This window comes from Schistocerca nitens, chromosome 4, assembly GCF_023898315.1.
Source record: "Schistocerca nitens isolate TAMUIC-IGC-003100 chromosome 4, iqSchNite1.1, whole genome shotgun sequence".
In the NCBI taxonomy this organism is placed as follows: Eukaryota; Metazoa; Arthropoda; class Insecta; order Orthoptera; family Acrididae; genus Schistocerca; species Schistocerca nitens.
This window is the reverse complement of record NC_064617.1, coordinates 122,814,926-122,837,426: the sequence shown is the minus strand read 5'-3', so window position 1 is coordinate 122,837,426 and position 22,501 is coordinate 122,814,926. Positions and strand designations below refer to the sequence as shown.

Genomic DNA, 22,501 nt, shown 5'->3' with positions numbered 1-22,501 from the left:
ATCCAGGCTTCTTCATTACAGAGATGACGGTAGAAAGGCCATTACGTCGAGCATTCTAACGGTAAATGACCCTAATTTTGAGGTTCGTTTTCAGGCTTGACTTTGCTGAGTGTCTAGACAATAATAGTGACATGGCAGAATCGTACGAAATTGAAAGCAGCCATACCTGAGATTCTGAGGAGGAGTTAGATAACGTGCCAGAGATGGAATATAGGCATGCTGATGGTAGCGATAACGGCAGCGATGATGAAAATACTGAGAGTTATAATAGGAATGATGGCTCTTACGCGTAGTTTTACAAAAAAAAATAAGTGTTTAAAGTGGAGGGAGGAACAGCTTCCGTCAGTGTAAGGACAAGGCGCCGTAACATAATCGTTCAAGTCTCTGGAATTTGACCACTGGCTAGAAGTTTGGGAGAAAATCCAGAAACAGAACCCATATAGGAACTTTTGTTTTCCGGAAATATTCTGTCAGGAATATATCACATGGCCAAATGCAAAAATATCAAAAATGAGAACAGATTATGAGAACCATGAGAGATTGACTTATCTTCATGACCTTGACATGATCGAACTAAAAGCATTCATTGGCCTTCTTAAGTATTCAGCGATATTCAAATCGGGCAACGAGTCCCTAGACTGTCTCTTTGCAACTGACGGGACAGGACGTGATATTTTGCGATGCACCATGACAAAAAATCTTAGGTGTGATAAGCCAGAAGATAGGGAGGAAAGAAAGAAGATCCTGCTGCAGCAATGCAAAGATTTAGGTTAGGTTAGTTTTAATCTTTAGTGAAAACAGTCAACAATGTATTACCTTGGGAGCTGCAGCTGTGGATGAATTGTTGGCACCTTGCAGAGGGTGTTGCTGCTTCGTTAGGTACATCCTAAAGAAACAGGCAAAATATGGCATAAAAGTAATGTATCAGGCTGATGTTAGAGCTCATTATCTTTATAATGCATAAATCTATTGTGGAAGAGGGAGTGACAGTTTGACTTCATCAAATGAAGATAAGAGACTGAAAGTACCAACTCAGGCTGTGATGAGGCTCGTCAAACCAATAGAAGAAGCTCATAGAAATGTGGCGGCAGATAATTGGTTTGGATTCATAGAACTGGTTCAGTAACTTCGTCAGAAGGGGATGACACTTGTGGGCACACTAAAGAAGAATAAACCAGAAAACCCTAGTAACTTTCTTTCTGAAAGCGGAACACTGCCTTTTACGGCTTCATGGAAGAGATGTCACCGCTCTTTATGTTCCAAAGGTGGGAAAGCTGTAATCCTGGTCTCCAGTATGCATCATTCTGAGAGTTTCGATCCAAAGGAATCGTAAACCAGAAATTACGTCTTCTATAACGTAACAAAAGGCGATATGGATCAAAAACGTGCAGCTTATACAGCAAGCCGCAGGACATGAAGATGGCCTGTAGCAGTTTTTTTTCCCCCCACTGGTAGATATTGTCAACGACGTAAACGATTATCGCCTATACCAATCTTTCAATAAGACTCCAGACATAACACGCCTTGAAGTCATGAAATCGTTAGCAAAGGCGCCAACATATCCCCTTATGACACGCCGACTGCTGATACGAAGTCTTACAAGGGAACTTACTGTTTCAATCAGACACATACTGCAGATACCAGATGAAGAACATCCCCAGCCTCAGGCTCTTGAGAACTGTTTTGAAAAAGAAAAACCTGTAACTTTTGCCCTCTGAAACTGAAGAAAAAGACTAAATATCCTTGTCCAACAGTGTGGACGTGCAGTACGTCATGAACGTGCACGAAAAATGTGCTTTGAAGCGAAAAAATAAGAGAATTTTTACTCAGACAGCCACAGACTTTGAAGCTGAAGTGCCCGTTTTTTTCTCAATATGTATTATTTTCTGTTGATAATACCTACTTTTGGCATTATAATTGTTTCCAGTAAATATGGCTCATATTTGTTTGAAATAAACTTACGAGGTGTGACAGACCGCAGCATTTAGTTACGTCAGAAATATTAGACATGTTAGCTGAGGATTAAGCGAGCTTTGTTAACAGTATCTTTCGTCCATGTTGTGTTACAAGTTTATACACTGAAGAGCCAAAGAAAGTGGTACACCTACCTAATATCGTGTAGGGCTCCCGCGGGCAAGACTCGACTAATGTCTGAAGTAGTGCTGAACGGAACTGATACCTTGTATCCTGCAAGGCTGTCCATAAATCCGTAAGAGTATGAGGGGGTGGAGAGCTCTTCTCAACAGCACGTTACAAGGCATCCCAGAAATGCTCAATAACGTTCATGTCGAGAGAGTCAAGTGGCCAGCGGAATTGTTTAAACTCAGAAGCGTGTTCCTGGAGCCACTCTGTAGCAATCCTGGACGTGTGGGTATCGTAGTGTCCTGCTGGAACTGCTCAAGTCCGTCGGAATGCACAATGAGCATGAATGGATGCAGGTGATCAGAGATGATGCTTACATATGTGTCACCTGTCAGAGACGTGTCTAGACGTATCACGGGTCCCATATCGCTCCAACTTTACAAGCCCCAGACCATTACAGAGCCTTCACCAGCTTGAACAGTCCCCTGCTGACATGCAGAGTCCTTGGACTCAAGAGGTTGTCTCCATGCCCGTACACGTCCATCCGCTCGATACAAATTGAAACGAGACTCGTCCGATCAGGCAAAACGTTTCTAGTCATCAACAGACTAATGTCAGTGTTGACGGGCCAAGGCGAGGCATAAAGCTTTTGTGTCATGCAGTCATCAAGGATATACGATGATGTTTCGTTGAACGGTTAGCACGCTGAGACTTGTTGATGGTCTAGCATTGAAATCTGCAGCAATTTGCGGAACGGTTGCACTTCAGTCACGTTGAACGACTCTCGTCAGTCGTCGTTTGTCCCGTTCTTGCAGGATCTTTTTCCGGCCGGAGCGATGTGAGATGTTTGATGTTTTATCGGGACCCACATATTCACTGTACACTCGTGAAATGGTCATACGGCAAAATCTCCACTTCATCGCTACTTCGGAGATGCTGTATCCCATTGCACGTGCGCCGACTACAACACGACTTTCTATCTCACTTAAACATCGACAACCTGCCATTGCAGCAGCAGTAACCTGTCTAACAACTATGCCAGACACTTCTTTTATAGAGGCGTTGCCGACCGCAGCGGCGTATTCTGCCCGTTTATATACCTATGTATTTGAATACGCATGCCTATACCAGTTCCTTTGGCACTTCAGTGTATAAGCATAGTACAAGTGGTCGGGCCGTGGCCGGGTAACTACAGTTCACAAGAGGTCTTGCAAACTCGACATAATTTTGTCGCCATTATTGACTTTGCGATCGTTTGTTTCACAACGCGCGAGACGAGTATGACTTTCAAAACAACATTCACTCAAACTTTCTTTACTGCTGGTTACTTTAGCCCTTAACTGGTGATGTTAGGTGTCAGACACCCAGCTAAATCTTTGAAACCCCATTATTACCAGATTGTCGCGAGTACATCATTGTTAGTTCCTATACCTTCAAGTCAGTTTGTTGCAAGTCGGCCTGAAGCGCGATACTCAACAGAGCGGTGAGTTGTTTGATTTTATACGCGATTTTTTAAAGTTACTGGGTATTTTTAACCCAACCTCACCAGTTGCAGAACTTTTTTTTGGAATATTCTCGTATTCTATTTTATAGGTAGTATGGCATCTAGCAGGTTTCTTGTGATAACTAATAACCCTGGATGCAGTTCTCATCAAAGCAGTGAATTTATTTGATTCGTTATTACTAGAAACTCTGCTTATCGATAACCGCGTTAGTTACCCCGAAATTTTCTCGTTTTCCGATTTTCAGCTGACATGCCATCAAGAAGGTTGTCTCTGAAGCCTAGTGATCCTGGATTTGGTGACTGGGCGAGATCTATACTGGACGAGTCTGAGAGTGAATGTAGTGGGGTTGAAAATGTTATAGAACAAGGTTTGGTTCAAATGGCTCTGAGCACTACGGGACTTAACATCTATGGTCATCAGTCCCCCAGAACTTAGAACTACTTAAACCTAACTAACCTAAGGACATCACACAACACCCAGTCATCACGAGGCAGAGAAAATCCCTGACCCCGCCGGGAATCGAACCCGGGCGTGGGAAGCGAGACCGCTACCGCACGACCACGAGCTGCGGACTAGAACAAGGTTTCTAGAGTGCCCATGAAACTGAATCAGAGCAAGAAGTAAATGAAGCTGAGAATGAAGTGCATGGTATACCCAATGCTTCAGTTCCTGGATCATTACCAAGTTCACTGCAACCACCACATTCCTTTGAAACAGACACATCGTCATCAGATGAAAACGAACCCCTTTCAAAAAGGCAGAATCGTCAATACGAGCGAAAGAAGTATTATGGGAGAAACCGTTTCATATGGTCCAAAAAACCTCCAGCTTCAAATGTTCGCACAAGGAAACATAATATCGTTCCACATTTACCGGGAGTAATTGGTCCTGCTAAAGCCCTTAGTCAGATTTGTAGACCCCCGACTGCTTGGACGCTATTTTTAGTGAGAGAATACTGAATGAAATAATTCTGCAAACCAATAAAAAATTGGCCCTCATGAGAGAAAAGTTGTCTGATGATACAAGAACTGACTACAAAGACTTGGATCTGATCGAATTCAAGGCTTTTTTTGGGGATTCTCGCGTTCACAGCCATATTCAAATCTAATAATGAAGATCTTCAAGCTATGTTTGCAACCGACGGTACTGGTCGTGATATATTTCGTTGTACAATGTCACTGAAGAGGGTCTTAGTGTTACTGCTCAGTATACGTTTTGATGACGCCTCAGACAGAGATGTGAGGAAAAAATGTATTGCAACAGCTCCTATAAAATGGGTTTTCCAAGAGTTTATGAAAAACTGTATGGCTAGTTACTCAATTGTAATGTACGCTTGCATTGACGAAATGTTGGTGGGCTTTCGTGGTCGATGCCGCTTTAAAATGTATATCCCCAGCAAACCTATAAAATATGGACTCCAAATAATGGCTTTGGCAGATGCAAAAACCCACTACTTGCTAAACGCCTACATTTACTCTTGAAAGGATAGTGATGGCAGAACTCTCACTGATGAAGAGAAGAAATTTTCCAAGCCAACTCAAGCAGTGTTGCAATTGACCAAACCCATTATCGGAAGTAACCGCAAAGCACAGCAGATAATTGGTTTTCGTCCATTGCCCTCGTACAGGAACTACGTAAAAGGGGCTTGACATACGTAGGAACACTGCGAAAAAATAAACAAGGTATACCGAAAGAATTTTTACCTGCCAAGGAAAGAGAAGTAGGAGAAGCTCTATGGTTTCACAAAGGAGACAACACTACTCTCTTATGTACCAAAGAAAGGCAAGGCCATCCTACTTGTATCCTCAATGCACCATACCCAGTCAAATGATCCAGAAATCATTGCCTTTTATAACAACACAAAAGGTGGCGTTGACGCCTTAGATGAGAAATGCACAGTATACTCAACAAGTAGACGCACAAGGCGATGGCCATTAGCCATATTTTTCACTCTAATGAACATTAGCCTAGTGAATGCCTATGTTATCTACCGTGGATTCCCAGGGAATCCAGAGCTAACCAGATTGGAATACATCAAAAATCTTGCCGAGGAACTCTTAGACCCTCATCTCAATCGTCGACTTCAAAACGACCATTTGCCCCGTGAATTGCGGCTAAACATCAGCAGAATTCTCAAGATACCAGCTCCATGTAAAGCCAGACGAGACTTGTGCAAACAAGTGAGGTGTAAGAAGTGCCCACCAGGCTCTGACAGATAAACGAAAAAGATCTGTAACAGCTTCAACGTTCCGATTTGCGGAGCCTGCACGAATCCTGTAAGCCGAGATTGCGTAGAGTAATGGCTTGCCAATTCGTGTGTAATAACTTGTCAAAAAATAATGTGCTTTTAAAAAGGTTCATTGTTGCTTTATACAGTAATATTCAAATTCGTTTATAAAAAATTTGCAGATATATGTATTTCGTGACATGTTGTAAAATTTGTTATGGACTTACATATATTTCAAAAATTGTCTATTCTGTTCACTGTAAATAATTTTCTGCTGCCAAAAGTTGTTCAGAGATGTCAATAAAAGTTACTTTTGCAATGTATGTAGAAACTTTTCATTTCACCTTCACTATTGAAGTATGAGGGCCATGGAAATTATTGGGTATCTATAACCCATTTGTGTTACAAAAATATCACCTCACCAGTTACGGGTTAAACAACGAAGTTACAACGTTTTTAAAAGTGTAAAGTTCTGCTTTTATGTGAACCGGGCTTTGGATAAGAGAAACTTATTGAAAATGTTGCACTGTTTTTCCACCATTGAATCTAGTATCGTATACCAAACGCGTAAACAAAGTTGACACTGAAACTTCCTGGCATATTAAAACTGTGTGCCCGGCCGAGACTCGAACTCGGGACCTTTGCCCGGTCGGGCACACAGTTTTAATCTGCCAGGACGTTTCATATCAGCGCACAATCCGCTGCAGAGTGAAAATCTCATTCTTGAAAGTTGACACTCTTCACGGAAGGTAATAGGAGCATTCACATATGTTGGCTTTTTTATTTTTTTTATTATTATTCCGGGACAGCGCGAACGCAATCCCGATTACCAAAAATAATGCGCCCAAGTTACGCGCATTTTTTTTGTATTTATTTACTAACATAATATTGCAACAATACATGTACAGAAAAATGCAATTGTGAATAGCTGGTCAATATTTCACATAATCGAAATCCTTTAAGAACAGAAATAAATACAATTGACATGTGTGACAAGTTATTTACAGAAAGCTTTTAGTAACAATTCTAAAATGAAGTCAGTATGTGATGTGAAATGTAAATAAGTGCCTCAGGTAAGAAACTAATCGGCACAGATGCGCCCGTCGCACTCCTGCGCAGAGGTGTGTTGGTCTTAAATTTCAGTGGTTACTGTGAAAAAAAAACAGGCGATTTGCCAATGTCATGTGCCAGACTCGCTCTCCTATATGCAGTTTTTCGGAATCTAGTTCATTTGCATGTGACATTTCGCTAAAGAGCTGAATCATGAATTAATACATGTAGAGAAAACTCTCGTTTCCAAATCGTAAGACTGTTATAGTTGCAAGGCACTAATTTCCACAGTGGTATAAGCATCAGTGACAGTTTAATTTGGCAGTAGGCATCTGAAATAAACCACGAAATTCTTGACTCATTCTTTTTTTTTTTTTTTTTATTGTATTTCAATTCCCAATCGGGGCGGGGTGGCAGCAGCATATGCGCTGCTCTTCAGCCGAAAGACATAGAACAAACAATAGAAAACATTTAAAAATAGCAAAGGAGAGAATATGGTGAACATAGATATAAAAAAGGGGTAACATCGTGGAAGGCAATAGACAAAAAAACGGGCTGACTAAAAAGGAGATAAAAAACTGCTTAAAAGTAGCACACACAAAAAGCCACACACTGCGACGATTAAAAGAACACAAGGCACAGTATGACTGGAGCATAACTCATTCATTTCAACTAATATGTTTTAATGTAATATTTAACCAGTCATAATTTTTTCCGTATACTTCAGAAGGACAGTGAAATACTGTGAAAACATTAGTCACAGCACTTCCAGATCTGTCCAGGTCACTTTACAGAGAACGAAATAATCATTTATTGCAGTTTGTTACTGCATGTGGTTGAATGCAAGGACATGTACAAGATTCATTACTTCTTGAAACATAAGGGAAGCGAGGAGGACTGCTTCCCTGCTCATCACCAAGCCTCACGAAGGCAATCGGTGCTGCCAACAGTAAGTACGAGAGGCGCCATGGTCTGTGCTGCCATCTCTTGCCTCGCAGTGAAAATAGCGGATGGGAAGTCACCAACCAGACAGGCCAAGTAATGGTTCTTTGTTCGTGAAACAGCTTTTGGTGATAGTTACATGTGTTAATATCTCTAAATCAGAATGCATTTTCCAAGTCAGCAACAACTAACACTTAATTTCAGGCGAAATATGTCCAGAAATTCTGCTTACGTGATCTGTTCTTGTTCAAAGGGCATACGATGGAAAGGCATAAGTACCGCAGAAGCGCCTGTTCACGTTACTCTTGTTTCCCTTCAAGACGAATAAATCTTTCGCCTTTTACTAAAGATTTCCGTGGAGGGGAACACTAAATGAGTCTATAACTAATTTTTCGAAGTGCTCGGCTTACGCTGAGCCACAAATTCAATTCAAAATTATTTGAGAGTGGGTGACAGGATTGTAAAAACTCCAGATAGCACTGGTGTGCTAAGCTGCAAATTTTCAGTATCGCTACTTTTCAGTATCTGTTTTTCTTACCTGTGATTTGTCGCAGTGAAGGAGTCCGGGTCCTTGTATCACTTCGCAGTGGTTCGCACTCGGCTACTGTTATTTCCGCGACTTATAACCGTATGATAAAGTTACACTTGTTCACACAGAAAATTGCACCCCAACAAAACTGTCGTTGGTAAGTATGTTTTACATTTTTTTTCTTCCGTTGGCTTTACTTTTGTTTTAAGGCAAAAATTGTGAAAATATTAATAGTGTACTTAATATGTAAGAAGCCATACAGTACTGTAATAGTTCGTGTTTAGAAAACGAATTCTAACGGATTGGTATGTTCACAGGTACCCGAACTACATTTCAGTCACTCAGTAAAGCGATAATTCAAAATATCATTGTCTACAGATCTGGAGAAATTGCCAATGCGTCTTTAGACTGTCTTTGTCAGACGAGAGGTTAGTTTCTAAGTGTTTCGATGAACTTAATTTCTTAAATGGGATCGCTGTTGCAAGTGTAAAACATCCTCCATTGAGTGGCTTTCATTACAGTAAATATTAGTAATACTACTCCGTCAGTTAGATTGCTTGTAATTAGTGACAGCAAAAATGTTTAATAATCATTGTGATTTTGCAGACGTAGTTTTATTTATTTATATATTTATTCATCCGTAAACAAATTTCTTTGTATGGATGTCGGAATTATACATACATATGTACATTATTTTGTCACGTAAGATAATGAAATACAAGCTATAAATAATAAATTCATAATACATGTATATGTATATTACACATACAATTTATCATTGAATTACATAATGCAGAAGAACCTGCTTCAATCAAAAGAAATAAATCACAAGACTTCTCTAATCTAGTAAAAACTATTTTTAAATAAATATTCTTTAAGGAATGCTTTAAATTTACAGAGTTTCTTTATGTTTTTTATTTCTTTTGGCAATTTTTTTGTATATCTTGACACCTTGGTAAAACATAGTGGTTTGGGTTTTAGTTTTATTCATTCTGTCTAGGTACAAGCAATTACTGTTTCTGGATTGGTGATCATGTATGCACCTGTTTGTTAAATATTGCTCAATATTTTTGTGAATACAAACTGTAGTTTGCAAGATATATATTCACTTGGATTGTCAGATTACCCCATTTTTAAATAGCTCATTGCAGTGCACTCTTTTGTGACTCTTGCTCATTATTCTGATAGCTCGTTTTTGCTGTTTGAACACATATTTCACATTTTGGGCATTTGCACCACAGAATGTTATGCCGTAACTTGTTATAGAATGTATGTGTCCAAAGTATGTCATTCTCTGGCATGAACTATTGCACACGGTGTCTAATATTCGTAAGGCATAACATGCTGTGCTAATTTTTTTCCCAAGCATCCTAATATGTTCATCCCATTTTAATTGTATAATCAACATACATACCCAAAAATTTTGTGCTGACTACACACTCTATGATTTCATTTTGTCATATTCGGTTTTTTCCTTATATAGAAGTTAATGTTATTAGTCTTTTTCACATTAAGGGCTACTTTGTTGTTATTTGACCAGTTGTGAACTGCCATAAGTGCCTTTTCAGCTTTTACATTTAACATTTCTGGTGTCCTGTCTGTAATTATTATATTGCTGTCATCAGCAAATAACACTGTTTCATCTTGCGTTACCCACTGTGGGAAGTCATTAATATAAATGAGAAATAGTACTGGGCCTAGCACACTCCCTTGAGGTACTCCAATGTTCAAATATTCTTCATCTGAAAGATGTTTCACTAAACAATTTGAGCTACTTGAAATTTGAGATATCTCCACCCTCTTCCTAGTGCTTAAAGTTTACTTAGTAGTATTTCGTGGTCAACTGTATCAAATGCGTTACTGAGATCTAGAAAAATCCCTGTTACTTGTTCTCCTTTATGTAGGGCTTCTAGAACTACTCTTGTAAATTTTTCTATAGCTGCTTCTGTTCCCTTTCCAGTCCTGAAACCAAACTGTTCTTTGCATAGAAGTTGGTATTTGTTTAAGTAGTCCATAAGTCTGTTTTTCATAATAGTTTCCATTATTTTTGAAAAAGACGACAGCAATGTAACTGGTCTGTAATTCTCTACATTTTCTGTACAACCTTTTTGGTGTATGCGAAGAATTTTTGCGTGCTTTAGATAATTAGGGAAGCAACCTGATGAGAATGACTCATTTATAATGTCTGCTAAGGGTTTTTTTATGCTGCTAATGCAGTCTTTTAGTATATACATTGGAACTTCGTCTAAACCTGTGGATGATTTACTCTTGAATTTATGTACAATGCTACTGATTTCCTCTCCATTTGTGGGTAGCAGTAGCATTGTGTGAGATACATAGTTCTTTGCCATTGTGTGTTGTGTTTTAGGAAGCTTTTCTTGCAGTTTTGTTGCTATATTACTAAAGTAGATTGGATTAGTTTAGATTTACTTTCATTCCAATTGATCTGTAGTGAGGAGGTCCTCCAGGATGTGGAACATGTCAGAAAAACAACAATACATGACAAATATTTACAACTAAAACAAATAAGCTAATGTATCATTCCACAGGTCCCAAGTGGAATGATCGTCATTTTTTAATGAACACTAAGAGTCATTTTACAAATACTAATGCATTGAATTTAAAATAAAAAAGTTTTTTATGTATTTATAAGGTAATACAACTACTGTAATACTTATTTACAATGAACACATTACTGCACTGAAATGGTGCAGAAGTTAGATTATACTAACACACACACACACACACACACACAAATAAATTTTCAATGAACACATTACTGCACTGAAATTGTGCAGAAGTTATGTTGTACTTATATACAAATCAGTTGGTTTTACTAAGAAATTCATCAGTGGAGTAGAAGGAGTTGGCCACCAATAAATCCTTTAGGCTTCTCTTAAACTGAATTTCATTGGTTGTTAAGCTTTTTATGGCTGCTGGCAAGTTATTGAAAATGTGTGTTCCTGAATAATGCACACCTTTTTGCACAAGACTAAGTGACTTTAAATCCTTGTGAAGATTATTCTTATTTCTAGTATTGATTCCATGAATTGAGCTGTTGGTTTGAAAAAGTGATATATTTTTAATGACAAATTTCATTAAGGAATAAATATATTGGGAAGCAGTAGTTAGTATCCCTAGTTCCCTAAACAGGCTTCTGCAGGATGTTCTTGAGTTCACACCACATATAACTCTCACTGCACGTTTTTGTGCCCGGAAAACTTTAGCTTGGCTTGATGAATTACCCCAAAAAATAATCCCATATGACATTGTGGAATGAAAGTAAGCATAGTATGCCAGCTTTTTCATTTTTATATCCCCTATGTCTGACAAAATTCGCATTGCAAATAGAGATTTGTTAAGACGCTTCAGCAGTTCTGTGGTGTGCTCCTCCCAGTTGAATTTATTATCAAGCTGTAATCCCAAGAATTTAACACTGTCCACTTCTTCTATCTTCTTGTCATCGTATGTTAGACATATACTCTTGGGACACCCCTTACAAGTTCTGAACTGCATGTAGTGTGTTTTTTCAAAGTTTAGTGACAAAGAATTGGCTAGGAACCAGTGATTAATGTCCACAAATATTTTATTGGCTGATCTTTCTAAGACTACACTTGATTTGCTATTTATTGCAATGTTTGTATCATCGGCAAACAAAACAAACTTGGCATCTGGTAATGTTACTGATGAAAGGTCATTGATATACACAAGAAAAAGTAAGGACCCCAAAAAGGAACCTTGTGGGACCCCACATGTAATTAGTTCCCAGTTGGATGATGCCTGATAGCTTGATACATGTCTCTTTCCTAATAACACCCTTTGTTTCCTGCCAGAGATATAAGATTTGAACCATTTTGCAGCATTTCCTGTTATACTATAATATTCTAGTTTACTTAAAAGGATATTGTGATTTACACAGTCAAATGCCTTTGACAGATCACAAAATATACCAGTTGCCTGCAATTTTTTGTCTAATGAATTAAGCACATTTTCACTGTAAGTGTAGATAGCCTTCTCAATATCAGAACCTTTTAGAAATCCAAACTGTGACTTTGAAAGTATGTTATTTGAGATAAGATGGTTATAAAGACGACTGTACATTATTTTTTCGAAAATTTTTGAGAATGCTGGCAACAGTGAAATTGGACGGAAATTTGATGCTATTTCTTTATCTCCCTTCTTAAACAGTGGCTTAACTTCAGCATATTTCAGCCATTCAGGAAATATTCCACTAATAAACGACTGGTTACACAGATAGCTTAATATGTTACTTAGCTCAGAATCACATTCTTTAATTAACTTTGTTGATATTTCATCATACCCACTAGATGTTTTTGATTTTGAAGATTTTATGATGGACATTATTTCTGTTGGGGTAGTGAGGGTCAAATTCATATTATGGAAGTTACTTGAAATGTCTGGTCTAAGGTAATCCATAGCAGCATCTACCGAACCCGACAACCCCATCTTTTCAGTAACAGTTATAAAATGTTTGTTAAAAAGTTCTGCAACACTATACACATCTGTCACCAATGTATCATTTACTCTTAATGCTATTTGTTCCTCTTCATGTCTGGTTCTACCGGTCTCCTCCTTCACTATATCCCATATTGTCTTTATTTTGTTATCTGATATGACTATCTTTTCCTTGTAATATATTTGCTTTGACATCCGTATTACAGTCTTTAATATTTTGCAGTATTTCTCATAATGTGCTATAGCATCAACATTGGAAATGTTTCGGATTGACAGATACAGTTTTCTTTTTGTTTTACAAGATACCCCGATTCCTCGAGTAATCCATGGCTTCTTTGTAGACATTGCTCTAACCTTGGTAAGTTTTGGGGGAAAGCAGTGTTCAAATAAGGTAAGCACTTTATTAGTAGTTGTTTATAAAGTTTGCCAGGCCCTTAGGATTATCTATTAAACTACCTTTATTTCTAATTTTTATGTTCATCTGCTTTGATTTTGAGTTACCAATTTCTTGTTTTACTATATTCCATATGGCTCTGCTTTTATTGTTTGAGTTCTGTATGGTCTCTTCATTTTGGATTCTCTTTGCTTCCTTCAACAGTTTTCTGTATGTCCTCTTGTACCTGAGAAAAAACTGTAAGAAGGCTGGGTCACTCTTATAATTTTTGATAGGTCTCCGATATTTGAGTGTTTCAGAGGATTTTCTGATACCTTTTGTTACCCAAGTCTTCCTGCTAGATCCCCCAACAGAATGTACTACTTTAGGAAATGTTTCCTCAAATTTTAACTTGAATATATTCATGAATTTGTCGAATTTTTCATTAAATGTGTTCCTGAATATACTTCTGACAATGTCTGGCCAGTCATCTGTGTTGCAAATTCACACCTTTTTGATTTAGAAAAAAAACTTCTGTAGCTAAGCACTTTTGCTTGTAACTTTGTAGATATTTTAAGTTTTGCTCTTTGACCAAAGTTCCGACTCTGATTACTGGTTGTTATACGTATTTAACCACATCAAGGCTCTTGAGAGAGAATCATGAAGATTCAAGAAGTCTGTTAGAGGATTTTCAGTTTAAAAGTGCTATAATTATGAAATAAGTGTGCAGTATTAGTGATTGAACTGTGTTTAATTGATGTTGTTGTGCTATTTTAAAGGAATGATAAATGTTAAATACAGTGAGTGAATAATGAAAATCTCATTTTCCACATGTTAAGCAGTCCTATACCCGTAAATTTCCGCCATTTAATTATTGGTAGAGACTTGTTGGAGAATATTGATGCGGCATTGACCTGTAACAGAGTCCGAGGTCTAGAATATGCATTTTGAGTCTGTTGATATGAAAGTGGGAACTACAGATCTTCCAGTTAAATCAGGAATTGTTTAAGTACAGTACTTGAAGGTAACCCAGGAAAAGCTTACTTATGTAGGTGGTTGTAGTGTCTGCAAAAAGTTCTTGTGTGTGCAGTTGCCATGTGTAACACCAGGTGTAAAATTTTTCTCCAGGGGTCTTGAATTGTGTCAGAACAAAAGTGAGGCATTCATATGACTCAATAATATTGTTTTCATTTCATTACACTTATACAGATGTCTGAGTTCTGCTGTGTTAACATTGCCAAGTCCTGTAGGCATGTGGAGTATTAACCACAACGGTCATATTGAAAGCAGAATCAAATGCACTTTTTAGGTTACTTGTCTCTAAATGATATTTTCTGGAAAAAAAGGCAATATTGCGTCTTATTGATGTAATACATTCAGGGACACAGCTGTGTTTGACCAACCATAACTGGTGCTGAATGTGCATGTCGTCATATAATATGCAGACACAGTACATCAATCTCATGAGGCTCAAGGTTCTTATAAAGAAGTACGAACGTCGGTCAACAGATGGCACTAGGCAAAGAATGTTAACTGCGCTTTTTAGTTGCTACTTGCAACTTCTAGTTACGATTTGTCACAGAAATAACAGTTGGACTCGAGTGCAGAGCCGGGGAAGTAGGAACCACAGAAAATTAAATTATTCCATTTTTATTATCTAGTAAGGTCTGGAAAAAGGAATAACTTGTTCTTATATAATAGTTCACAAAAATTTATTTTTAAGCTAGGAAAGAAATATTTAGGTACATACCAAATAACGTGTAAACACAATAAAACTACTTTGTAAGTACACTAAAATATTTACTCTAGGGATATACTAAAGCCCCCTACATATCACTCACTTAGGAATCTTAAGGGTAAGATTAGAATATATAGTATAGCAGGGTTGTGGTGATGGTGGTTGTGGTCGTCGTCGTCTTTAATGAGGTACCAGTTTTCTTTACCTTTGTTTATTTAGTATCTTGGGCTTTTCAATTTGTTGAATGGTAAAATGTTATAGGCTTATGCGCCAGATGTAACACCCCATGTGAAAATTATTGTTACTTCTAGTATTCTGGTTGTGAATTGTACAGTTCTTATTAAATTCATTCTCATTATTAATTAAAAAAACATTAAAACACATAACAAGATACAAAATCTTATATTGTATACCAACTTGGCGTTTCTCCTATATGGTATTCATTTGAGTATTCCTCTCAGTTCTTTTTGTTTTTATTTTACTCTATTATCTCCACGTCTAGGAGTGGAGCAGGCTTTTCAAGATCCGGCCCATTTACGAGTCAGGGTTCTATTTAGTCAATTATGTGACAAGCTATTAGCAGAGAGCCTTTAAATTGGTTTCAACACAGTGTGCAAAAATGCCAGGGGAGTATGTGTCAGGTCATTTCTTCTTTTGGTACCCAGTAAGTCATTGTGATTAGTTTGGAATTGAATAACTTGAGTCTTTGTAATATTAAGCATTAAACTACTTGCTATGAATCATTTGTTAGCCTCTTTCACTATTCTCTTGATTTTTTGTGATATGGATTTATTTGGGATTTTCATCGTGAAATTGGTGCCTTCTGCGAACATCGCAGCTGTAGAAGAATGCTGTAATATCCCAATTAAATCATTTACGTGGTTAATATGAGTACTGGGCCAAGTATAGGAACCTAGGCACACCGTGTTTAATGTCTCTTTGTTCCAAATTTAGTCGTATTCGTGTTTCTGTCATTTGTTAATGTGACATTCTGTTTTCTGTTGTTAAGCCATAATTTCATCCATGCAAGGAGAATGCCTCTGATATCATAGCATTTAAGTTTCTTTAGTAGAACTTGTATTTACATAGTCAAAGGCCTTGAAACATAATGGAAAGTGCCATCATGAAAATTTCTCTCGTTAAATTATACTAGATCTGGGGTTATATTGCGTACTCAATAGAGAAGCCTTCATGAAAGCCAAAGTGATCGTACATTTAAAAAATGTTTTTCAAAAGGAGATGGGTCTATAATTAGAGGTAAGTTGCTTATTAATGGGGTGGTAGTCTGTCTGCAAACTGAAGAGCAACCCATGTACCACAAGACATCCAGCCCTTCTGCAGCGAGCCTTTGAACTTGTGTCAACACAGTGTGTAGAAATGCCAGGAGAAGCATATGATACATGAAATTAGTAAATAAAGCAAGGAACGTGTACAGAGTTGATATAATCACTGCATGGTACACTGTGCTGCTAGATGGAAAATTGAGTCTTAGTCATCCTGTATGACAGTTAGAGCATGCTTTTGGGAACGACCACTTCCCCCACTGCAAGCTGTGCTCACTCTTCAGTTTACAGACACTGTACTAGCAGATACTGGAGTTTTTCATAAAATATTCACCTTGACTTATCAACTGGTTAAGTAGGTAATACAGGCAGGTGCTACCAATTCAGCAAAAGATTTTAACACTTTGGGTGAAGTACCTTCATAACATTGTTTTACAGTGACCTAATGATTTTTGTGATCTGTCTAGCAGATGATTCAGCAAATGACGTCTTGTGGGGGAGTATGCAGTTCCTGTTTAAGGAGGTCTAACAGATCTGCTGTGGTGTTACACATTGGATTTAGCAGCTAAAGATTTCAGTTTAATCAACTGTCTCACTGTTAGTGACATCAGAGAGTTGAATATTATTTGCCTTATGAATTTTACTAATTTTACATTTATGTTCTTTGTTAAACTGGTTTGATGGGGATGCTTTATCACTCCCTGTTGACCATAATGGTCAGATAAACAATTTATTATGGGGCGTGTTTCGTAAACGTTAGGTTTAAAAATAAATTATCAGTTGCTGTTGTGCTATATCCTTCTATTCTTGTTGGGAATGTCCACAGTATGTAAATTGATGCACACAATTGTAACTATACTGAATGAAGTCTTCATTGAAATCTTCGCATACAGTCACTTCCTTGTTTTTTATACTAAGTCTTATTAGTAGCTATGTATCCATGTCTGTTACTGAAGTACAACACTCAATCAACAGCTCCATGTTGTATTCACTTTATTTTGTGACCTGGTGGGACTCTGTTGAACTTCTTGTACATCCAATGGAAAATACTTAACGGAGAACTGAGATGAAGAAAATATATTTTAAAAAATCACATGTATACAATGTGGAAAAAAGACACTATATTTTTGAGCTTGTCAAGTTTAATTTGATTTCCTGCTTAAATTTACGTTTGAGGTTCAGAGTGAATGAGGAGTCGCATTGTAAAAATAAAGTTGCCTGATTAATGTTTTTGCTTGTTTGCAGGTAAATGTCTGCAGTTGTGGCATGTGTTGTAATCTCCACACCACAGTAACACAATATGCTGTTAGAGAAACCAAAACAAAATGGCTCAGACTATTGATGAAGTGGGGTAACATGTGGTACTCTTTTCCCCAAATTTGGAGGGAGCACAATGCTGCTGCAACAATCCATGCTGAGGTTGGAAGTGCACAGCAACAATGCACCATCGTATGACACTGAGGTTAGATGACACACACACTTCCACTGTGGTAAAACAAGTGTGAGTGACAAAGAAGAAAGCGCCAGACCATGTCTCTGTGAAGAAACAGGAATTGCAGAATTGGAGGTTCTGCAGCTTGAAGACTGGCATATCACAATTGAGGCAATAGTGGAAAAAGTGGAAAATGAGTTTTCAACATCTAGCTTGAATTTTTAATATAGCAGAGGTCACCGACTACTGGGTTTCGCTACTACTAGCACTGATTCAAAAAGCTACGTAACTGAGGCAGTAGCAGAAATGTTGCACATGTGTCAGGTCAATCTAGAGGAGGTCTTCAGCCAGTGATTCACATTAAATGAGTGCTGGGAATATCACTGTCACCCCAAGACAAAGGAGGAAAGCAAGCAGCGGAAATGCATGGATTGACCATTGTCGAAGAAGGTGACTGTACATCAGATCCTGAGCTTTCTGGGGTGGCAGCTCATGTTGTTAGGTCACTTGGTATCTTCTGCCAGCAGATGTCACATTCAGCGAATCATTCTCAGCACCTCAGGCCTCGGTCACGCAATCACAAGTGCTCTCAAAGCCACGAGAAGAGAAATTGTTCTTTGCATGTTTTGTGTTAAAAGAATTAAATTTTTATTTCTCTGTTGATGTGAATGACTGTAAGCAGTTCAAGTGTTCAGCGTGTGGGAAGCAGTAAAAATTTAACAAACATCTGAGCAAGCATGCATCAAAGGTTCATCCTGAGAAATTGAGTATAATTCCAGCTTTTCAAAAAAGTCAGAAGTCTTATATTTATCAATATAATGCCTGTCATAAAAAGTTCAATTATGAATTTAACTTCAAGGATCATCAGTGTGATTATCATGGTGGGACCTCAAGCAACAGAATGTGGGGGTAAGACAAAGTGGTGTGATTGTAATTTTGAGACATCATGAGGAATTTGTTATGTAAAACATTGTAGACAATGCATGATGTCCAGATTAGTATAGAAAATTTGTAGTTGTGATCATTTTCTGATTTATAACAGTGGGAAGAAGGTACTGAGAAGACAAGAAAGACAGTTTTGTTAAAAACTGTGGCTCTAAAGTTGTTGCTAATGGTTGTGTGAGACATTATTATATTTGCCATTGCTCAGATCAACATATTTCACTAAGTAAGGGTGCCAAATACGTGAAAAATAATGGAGTGTTCCTAGCACAGATTAAAGTTACCCAGATCACAGGTGGCCCGTGCCAGGTAACATTTGTTTCAACACACGGTGCACACAACAATGACTTATGTCACATTGATGTAAGTTAAAGAGTAAGTAGTAGCAGACATACCCAACAAAATCCCTTTCCTGGCTGTAGTTGAGAAAATCAGAGATTCAGTCTGTTTTGAACAGGAAAGAATTCATCTCCTAATGATGCAAGATCTTGCAAACATTTTGCAAACAATTTGTGCTGATGAGGAAGACTGCAGAACAATGCAATTAGTGAGAGACTGATGTGCAAGAACTGATCTCAGGTGAGAATCATTGTTTGCTATTTTATAAGCCCAAGGAGTAGTTACCAGAACTCATTTAAGCCTGCAAAGCACTGGTTTTGTGTTGATCGTAATGAATAAGGCCCAAGATGAACTTTCGAAGAAATATGAACACGCTGCGTTTGTGTGTCTGCAACATGTGAGCTAAATAGCTACCATTTTGAATTAGCAACATTATTAGTGCTAGAAGATATGAAAGAGGTTTTCCCTTGTGCCTTCCTTGTATCGAACTGGACCAATACCCTAGTGATGTCCATATTTCTTGAGTTTATAAGATCGGAGGTCGGTAAAATTTCATCAGAGGTGTTCATGTGTGGCTTGGCTGTTTCTTTCTGTAATACATGGAATGCAATAATGGGCCCACCTGCGATAAAACTATTTTGCACTTGGCATATTTACCAATTGTGGAGAAGAAATATCAGTTGAAAAATTAAGGGCCTAGAGAAAAAAGCCTAAGCTTATGAACTATTACAGCTTTATTGAAGTAGGGGGATGTGGCTGCATTTAAAATGATGTTATTAGCTGTCTTTCAGAGATATCCAGAACATTGCAGTTTAGTTATTACTTGCAGGATAACTACCTGCATAATGCACAGTGCAAGCCCTAGTGCCACAGATTAAATGGTGACATAACACATATATGTATATAGAACAAATGCACCACCCAATTAAATATATTTATTTAAAAAGTGTGAATGCCTAGACAAATCACTGTTTGCTATGGTGTCATTTGCCAAGAAAAAACTATTTGACAGACTTATTGTCCCCACAAAAAGGAAATCTCACCCACAAACTGCAAGACGTGCACTACAGGCACAGTTTAACTGAAATGTTAAGCGAACACTAATTATCATGGTGGATTGGAAATACCATGTACTCTTCAAATGTGTGCAGAAATATATTGTATCAGGGATACTTAGGTGATGTGTAACTGTAAATCGAAGTGTGGAAAGTTCAGCATGTCCATACAAAAGTATTGTTGCTCATATGTTGGCTTGAGCATTAAGTAGCAGTTGTGTTTGTCAGAAGATTATAGGCTTGCAGCTGCCTGCAGGTAGTTGTAATGATGATAAACTATTGATTTCAAGTGGGGATCCATGTGATGTAAATGAAATTTGAATACGTTTTTTGAAACCTGTCTTGATCGGATAGTCTGACAGCCCACACACAATAGAAATAACATAGACCTTGTAGCTACAAACAGGCCAGATATTATCAAACAAATTGGTATAGAGGCGGGGATTAACAGTCATAATATCGTTGCAGCATTTACAGTTATGAAAGTTAATAAATTAGTCAAGAGGGGGAGGAGAGTGTTTCTGCTGGAAAGAGCAGATAAGTAGTTGGTTGTTAGCGTCTCACTTAGCGAATTGATATCACTTAGTTCCAGTAAAATGGATGTAAAGGAATTATGGGCAGATTTTGAAGAGATAGTAAATTGTGGTCTGGAGAACTATGTTCCTAGCAAATGGATTAAGGAAACAATGAAATTCAGAAAATGCTGAGGAAGTAAAGATCTTGGTCCAAAAGAGAATGCACAAATGACGAGAGGCAAAGGTTAGTAGAGATTTGTGCGTCTGTGGAAAATACCTATGTGCGAAGCACACTACTACTACTACTGTCATAGCAAAAGATCTGATCTAGAACCCAAGAAAATTCTTGTCCTATTTAAAATTGTTAAGAGGGTCTAAGGCTTCCACCCAGTCACTAGACCAGTCTGAAGTGGCACTTGAAGATAGGAAAATGAAAGCCAAAGTTCTAAATTTCGCATTTAAGAAATTGGACGCGCAGGAGGCTCATATAAACATACTGTCGGTTGACCTGCAAACAGATGCCTGTATGGACAAAATAGTAATAAGCATCCCTGGCATAGAGAAATAACTGAAAGAGCTGAAAATGAAAAAGTTGCCAGCCTGGATCGAATCCCAATTCAGTTGTACAGAGAGTACCTTACAGCATTGGCTCCTTACTTATCATGCATTTATTGCAAATATCTCACCCAACGGAAAGTCCCAAGCAACTGGAAGAAAGCACAGATGACTCCAGTATATAAGAAGTGTAAAAGGGCAGTCCCATAAAATTACGGATCTATTTATTTATTATTTTTTTATTTATTTATCTCTTGTTCCGGTGATCCATGCTGTGACACTATCACAGGATATGGAACGTGTCAATTTTACAAGCTTTTGGCCAGAATTTATGGTAATACATAAAACAAAACAAAAACAGTAACTTACAAAAAAATACATTTTAGAGGTAGATAGAGATTACAAAACAAAACAGTAAACAGGAACTTAGGTCCCACTACAAAAATACATTTTAGAGATAGATAAAGATTACAAATAATAAGTGTTACAAAGAAATAAATGTTGCAAAATATATGTTTACAATAAAAATATTCGGTATTATAAATACAAATTTGGGCATACATTTGCAATTTACAATACAAGAAATGCTAAACACTGTAGTTCAGGAACTCTTCTAATGTATAAAATGATCCTTGCAATAGGAACTGCCTTAAGGTTTTTTTAAACAAGAGATCATCATCTACCAAACACTTAATTCTTGAAGGGAGGGCATTAAAAATCTTACAGCCACTGAAATGGACTCCTTTCTGCACCATACTTAGATTTGGCTGTTCATAGTGGATATCATGTTTCCTTCTATATTGTGACTGTGATATGCACTATTCAGCTTAAAGATGGATTTTTCTTTCCTTATGAAGCACATCAACGAGAATATATATTGCGCAGTGGATGTAAGTATTTCAAGCTTCTTAAAAAGATTCCTGCAAGTGGCTCTAGGGTGGACTCCACACATGATCCTTATGGCTCTTTTTTGTACACACAGTACTTTTTTAGCCAGTGGCTGATTTCCCCAAAATATAATTCCAAATTCCATAATTGCATGAAAGTAACCATAATACGCTGGCTTCATGGTTTCCATATTTCTATAAGAAGAAACAATGCGCAATGCGTGTGTTGCTGAACTTAGTCTTTTGCACAAATCCACGATGTGGTTTGACCAATTCAGTTTGCTATCAATATGCAAGCCTAGGTATTTTGAGGAATCTACCCTGGTTATTGTATGCTCACCTATCTTTACAAATATTTCCTCATCTTTGGATGTTTTGTGGAACTGAATGTAGTTTGTGATTCTTGAGCAGATTTTAAGAGTGCTGACTTTTCGACGAGCAGTTAGCAATATAGGTGCACCAACGTACTTATTGGCAAAATATTTAGCCTCTCTGTTGAGACCGTTTGTGGGGAAATGTGAACATCATATATGCAACTCATCGGATTTTATCAGTAGGTTGAAAGGTCTGA

General features: G+C 37.7%; 1 protein-coding gene, 1 long non-coding RNA gene and 1 other non-coding gene across 3 annotated transcripts; all 3 read left to right on the top strand.

Moving 5' to 3' along the window:
- Positions 1-5,395: 5,395 nt before the first annotated feature.
- LOC126252156 (uncharacterized) lies at positions 5,396-6,023 on the top strand. Its single transcript, XM_049953024.1, has 2 exons — positions 5,396-5,767; positions 5,997-6,023. Exons 1-2 carry the CDS (start codon positions 5,396-5,398, stop codon positions 6,021-6,023), a joined length of 399 nt encoding a protein of 132 aa, XP_049808981.1.
- A 2,082-nt stretch (positions 6,024-8,105) lies between these two features.
- LOC126254582 (U5 spliceosomal RNA) lies at positions 8,106-8,224 on the top strand. The gene has a single exon (XR_007546247.1). It is a non-coding gene; the product is annotated as a U5 spliceosomal RNA (small nuclear RNA).
- Positions 8,225-8,384: 160 nt separating this feature from the next.
- On the top strand, positions 8,385-21,254 carry LOC126252061 (uncharacterized). The gene is made up of 4 exons (XR_007545824.1): positions 8,385-8,492; positions 8,653-8,763; positions 13,114-13,202; positions 17,451-21,254. It is a non-coding gene; the product is annotated as an uncharacterized LOC126252061 (long non-coding RNA).
- Positions 21,255-22,501: the final 1,247 nt, after the last annotated feature.

Coding starts and splice junctions, on each gene's coding strand:
- LOC126252156 (XM_049953024.1), top strand. CDS start 5,396: ATGCACCATACCCAGTCAAATGATCCAGAAATCATTGCCTTTTATAAC. Junction 5,768..5,996: donor GACGAGACTTGTGCAAACAA/GTGAGGTGTAAG, acceptor AAAAATTTGCAG/ATATATGTATTTCGTGACAT.